The 5,677-nt window shown below is 46.1% G+C and overlaps 1 protein-coding gene across 1 annotated transcript; it reads right to left on the bottom strand.

The window, feature by feature from the left end:
* Positions 1–1,376: 1,376 nt before the first annotated feature.
* Positions 1,377–5,461, bottom strand: LOC117456938 (mRNA decay activator protein ZFP36L1). Its single transcript, XM_034096806.2, has 2 exons — positions 5,112–5,461; positions 1,377–4,584 (listed from the first exon to the last, which is right to left on the bottom strand). The coding sequence occupies exons 1-2, from the start codon at positions 5,163–5,165 to the stop codon at positions 3,358–3,360; spliced, it is 1,281 nt and encodes a 426-aa protein (XP_033952697.1). The 5' UTR covers positions 5,166–5,461; the 3' UTR covers positions 1,377–3,357.
* Positions 5,462–5,677: the final 216 nt, after the last annotated feature.

Genomic DNA, 5,677 nt, shown 5'->3' with positions numbered 1-5,677 from the left:
ACACACACACACACACACACACACACACACACCACACACACACACACACACACACACACACACACACAGAGGGGAAGGTTGGGAGATTCCCTGAACACGAAAGAGTTAAGTTTCTTCTTTTGTCTCCATGATCGTTGAGAACCAGGAAGTAGTGGCAGCATTGTATCCGGATGCTGGCGGGAAGGCTTTTCCAGAAATGAACATTTCTGTAAGAGCATAATGTTAACGACAAAATATTTCTTAAAAAGCTTTTTGCAACAAAAAAGCTCACGTTGCACTAAAAAACAAAACAAATAGATGAAGGCCAATTATTTCAGTATGTGTTTGTATACGTTGGAATAAAGCAAGTCCAAATACAAATTGAGTTTCCCAAAGAAATCATTTATATTAAGTGTACAGTTAATATAAATATATACCTCCTTTGTTTCTGCATCTCCTCATATTATCCATATTCTTTAATGTCATATAAAGATGTGGTCCACAGTTCTTCTCATCCAGCGGAGCTGATCTGAGTCAGAGGGATCCCTTTATGTGTCATGAGACAATCTGTGCAGAAAACTGGATCCCTTTATGTGTCATGAGACAGTCTGTGCAGAAAACTGGATCCCTTTATGTGTCATGAGACAGTCTGTGCAGAAAACTGGATCCCTTTATGTGTCATGAGACAATCTGTGCAGAAAACTGGATCACTTTATGTGTCATGAGACAGTCTGTGCAGAAAACTGGATCCCTTTATGTGTCATGAGACAATCTGTGCAGAAAACTGGATCACTTTATGTGTCATGAGACAGTCTGTGCAGAAAACTGGATCCCTTTATGTGTCATGAGACAGTCTGTGCAGAAAACTGGATCCCTTTATGTGTCATGAGACAATCTGTGCAGAAAACTGGATCACTTTATGTGTCATGAGACAATCTGTGCAGAAAACTGGATCACTTTATGTGTCATGAGACAGTCTGTGCAGAAAACTGGATCCCTTTATGTGTCATGAGACAGTCTGTGCAGAAAACTGGATCCCTTTATGTGTCATGAGACAATCTGTGCAGAAAACTGGATCACAATATATGGATTTTGAGAGAGGGTGTGATGTGATTATACTCTGTTCAATCCATGTGGATCAGAATTAGAGAAACTATTTAAAGAGCTGAGTGTTGGATTTCATTCTTTCTATATTTATGTTGCATTATATTTAGAACAAGTTTTTATTGTTTATTTAACTCATAAATGACTCAATATTGCAAATGATCTGATTCATAGGAGAATATCTATAATCCTGAAACACCCGGATGTTACTTTAGACTTACTGCACACAACATGACGACAATAACACTTAGGTGTGATGAGATGCAGACAGCTGAGCAATCATTGTTCAAAGACTTTTATTTTGAAATGAAATGGGACAAATATATTAAGATAAAGAGCCAGCATGTGAACATAACCCATGGAATGTAAACAATAAATGCACTTAAATTATGCAAAACAAGAAACACAATTTCAACACCACAATATAGGTTTTGCTTTGAAAAGCAAAATAAATAAGACTTTAAGTTAACAAAAGTTACCAAAGCGGCTTGCTGCCGGGTCTGCAGCAACAGAGCGTCTCTGGACCATCTCTCCACAAACACACACCATAAAGTCTTGATTTCCCCTGCCGCTCAGTCAGCAAGGTCCACCTACAAACACATTGTCATCAAGGCAACTCTGATAGATAAAACTAAACCGTAATCAAAGGTAACCTTTTCACCTCTCGTTTACATCACAATAGAAGTAGATAGCACACAGGATTTAAAGAGTGTAGGAATGTCCAGACACCACGACCAAATGCAGTACAGCAGTCTCAGATTGGGCAAACATGCCAACGACATGTTAACACTCTTTTCTAAATAATGTCCTTATCATTTGATAGCTGTGCTGTTCCTAAACTAATGATCTTAGTGTAAACATATTTTAATTTATAACTGCTGACTCTGAGGTCATGAACCACTCTTTCAACACCATTTTGCTTTGTATAGCGATAACATCACTAAACAAACTGAACAAGGTTATTACAGTCAGAGGCTTAGTGGAGAGGAGTAGACTCGCTGTGTGCTGACACCATCAGCAGTTAGCATGGCGAATGCTACTGATGCTACAGATGTTTCAGAGGCACTGCCATCAGAAGGCTCCTCTCGTGGAAGATAACCACTAATTTACTAATCCAGCTGCTCATGGTGTTAACTCAGTGAGACTTGATTTCTGCTGGCCATTTAGCCAATAAGGCAACATACGTACTTATAGAATGCCACAAATGTTTCTCTCCCTCCCTTTGTCTCCTCTCCGCTAGCCTCATTAAAGCTACTGGATAGCATAAACCGGGCAGATGGCCATCATGAATGCAAAGTAAAGCAACGTTTCTCTAGCATTATAACACAGCATGAACACAGACACAGATCACACATATCAACCTATACAAAAACAATAAATATCTAGAAACATCTAGAAATGTTTTAGCTATAATATCAATATCATAAAACTGTATATTACCTGTTGGTAAAAGGCTAGGCTAGGTGTTAGCAATACTAGGTTAGGGTAACTCTAACACCAATTTTGGTAACTCGAGAGTCAGTGGGGTGCCTACACTTTTTGTTGCTGATGTTTAGTTTAGCTATATCTGAGCCAGACAGTTAATATGGCTGACAAATACAATCAGGTGGCCACAGCCATGCAACCAATCAATCAGTGACAGCATACAGTACTCAGCCTCTTACTCGTGGAAAAGAGGCTCACATGTGGAGAGCCCTGATATGACTGGCATCCTTCTAACTGTTGCAAGGAACACAAATAAGCCAGTTGTGAAAAAATAACTTTGCTATCCTAAAAAATACTCCAGTCATGCACAGGGCATACAACATTAATCTTAAGATTTTATCAGGGTACAGGGAATTGGTATACAACAGTATACAGCAGTAACAATGGCAACAAATAAAAAACTTTTAAAAAATAACAAAAAAGGAGTCAGCTAAAACTGGACGAACACTGAGCAGCGCTACAACTGCTTGGATGAGAAATGCAATATGCACAAAGTTGGGTACTCTTACCCGGCTGGGTTCAGGGAGGAACTGGAACACTATGTTTGAATCGAAAGCGACTTGTATCTCAACTGTTTAAAAAGTCTAGTTGTGATAATGGAGTTTCTGCTTTATTTACAACAAATATTGTGCTAGTTTGTTGTTGTTGGACTGGAGAGAACACATCTGATCCTCGTCACATAGATTTTTCCAGGTCTCCAATGGGATTTTCACCCGGTTAAAACAACCGGGTTTACAAACAATAAAACCATCTGTCCCCCATTAAACTCAGCCCTGCAGTAAACCATCCCTATTCGTCTGTGACGGACAGCCGGCTGAAGATGGGAAGGCGCCGGCCCTCGAAGCTCGGAGACTCGGTGCCGCTGGAGGCCGAGCTGAGGGAGCAGGAGGAGGTGTAGCCCTCCTCGGAGAGGGACTCCGCAGAGGAGCAGCGCTGCAGACTGTGCAGGGAGACGGGCAGCTGCTGGGGGAGGAGGTAGGGGAGGTTTGGGTTCATGGAGGTGAAAGTGGAGGCGGCAAACTTGGAGCTGATAGAGTCGGTCACCGCGTAGAACCGCAGAGACGAGTCCCCGCTGTCCCCACCCAGCTCTGGGACCCCAGAGAAGAGGTAGGGACACTGCTTCAGAGACCCCGGCTCAGGGAAGAGGAGCTCTGGGCTCCCTGTGGAGGAGGGAGGGGGGGAGACTGAGGAGGCCCGGGTGAAGAGGAAGGAGGAAGGCTGCGACTCCTCCACCGGTTGGAAAGTCTGTGGAGAGGAGGAGAAGCCTGCAAAGCTGACGCTGTGACGCAGCAGGGGGGGCCTCATCCTGGGTTTCTGTGAAGGGCCCGCGCCGTCCAGCATCTCGTCTGCGTTGTGGATGAAGTGGCAGCGGGCGCCGTATGGGCAGAAGCCGATGGTGTGGAAGGTGCGGCATGGCTCCGTCTTGTACTTGGGGTGCCGGCTCAGGCCCCTCATCTCGTCCATGCCGTGGGCAAACTGACACTTGGCCCCGTATTTGCAGGTCCCGTTTTCTTCGTAGGTGCGGCAGAGTTCGGTCTTGTACCGGGTGGAGATGTGAGGGGGGGATACTGGGGATATGGTATCAGAGGGGGAGGCAATGGAAGAGAGAGAGGTGTTGCTGAGGCAGAAGCCTGGTGGGGGGAGCAGCACCTTGGGGGTCAAGTTAGCCAGTTTGTCCTCTCTGGCTGCCAGGCTGTGGCCCTCGATCATGCTGACCGAGCGGTCCACTCTGAAGGGGATGTGACTGAGCGAGGAGCGGGGGAGCTGACCGTCCTGGCTCCACTGCTGGGGGGGGGCCATGTTGAACCCCCACCCGGCTGAGTCAGCCACCTCAGAGCTGCTGCTGCTGCTGCTGCTGCTGCTGCTGCTGCTGCTGCTGCTGTTGAACTTGGAGTTGGGGAGGGTCACCGGGCACAGGGAGTGGCGGCGCTGGAAGCCCAGGACCCTCTGGTTCTGGTTCTGTGGTGGCAGGGAGTCGGGTAGAGGGCCATCTGCCGCCTCCATGCCGCGGAAGTTCTGTCACACAAAAGAGAGGAGAAGAATAGATGTGAGCTTTATGCATTCCTGGAGCACTGGAGCGAGGCAGGGCCAAGCCGAGCTGAAGGGACATTTCAAAGCTGCAGCTAAAGCAACTGAGAACATATTATTAAGAAGTACGATTGTTTTTTAACTTTTAATATATGAAACCACAAAACTGTTCTTGCAGTTTAAGATTTGGTGTCAGATTTTCTGTTAAAACAAGCTGCCCACTCTACAATTCCAGTTTTCACAAGTTCACAATGTTTTAAGACAGACTCACTCCAATCTAGATTCACCCCAAAGCTGAGAGGACTTATTCCTACAGTTTAGATACATCCAAAAACCACTTCATCTATATGTAAATTACTTCTACTACTTTTACCCCTGCATTTTATTATTCTACTGAATAAGATGTTACATGACGTTTCCCTAGTGTTGTCTGCCAAGCCAGACCTCATCACAGCTGGATGCAGAAAGTTAGTCAATACTTGTAAATAGTGTGAAATGTGATTTGTTGCTCTCACCTTGAAGAACTCCTCATCCAGTTCCAGGAAAGGCGTTAGAAAGCCGGAGGGCATGGTTCGCTCCAATGTCCTCGCTGAGTGAAGGGGCTGGGGTCTGGTCCCTCGGTGCAGCAAGGCTGGGGGGGAGAGAAAGAATACAGAGCCTGGCCTCTAAAGAGCTGAGCCGGCACAGAAAGGGTTTCAGGGCCCAGAGAGCCTCGGAGAGTTCCGTCCCTTGAAGGTCGTTCTTTGGCGGTCAGGAGAAACTGCTCTCCCAGAGCGGAAAGAGGTGTTTGTAGGGAAGGGGAGAGAAGTGAAGAAGTAGTCCGGTCCGTTGAGAGGGAGTCAGTGAGGGGGGAGAGAGAGCAACGTGACCCTTTGGAAGAAAGTTCCTCCACCATCTGTTGGAATCTGCTTAAATAGTTGGGGAAACCCCCCCCAATACACACCCACCCCCTCCCTTCAGGGGGCAGGGCAGGGCAGGGAGTGTGTGTGTTAATGTGTGTTAAAGTGTGTCTGTTGGGGGGATGGGGTCCTGCATTGTAATAGTGTGCTGGGGGGCAGGGTGGGCACAGAAAGAAGAGGGG

The sequence above is a fragment of the Pseudochaenichthys georgianus genome, chromosome 13 (assembly GCF_902827115.2).
Source record: "Pseudochaenichthys georgianus chromosome 13, fPseGeo1.2, whole genome shotgun sequence".
Lineage (NCBI taxonomy): Eukaryota > Metazoa > Chordata > Actinopteri > Perciformes > Channichthyidae > Pseudochaenichthys > Pseudochaenichthys georgianus.
This window is presented reverse-complemented; position numbering and strand designations above follow the sequence as displayed.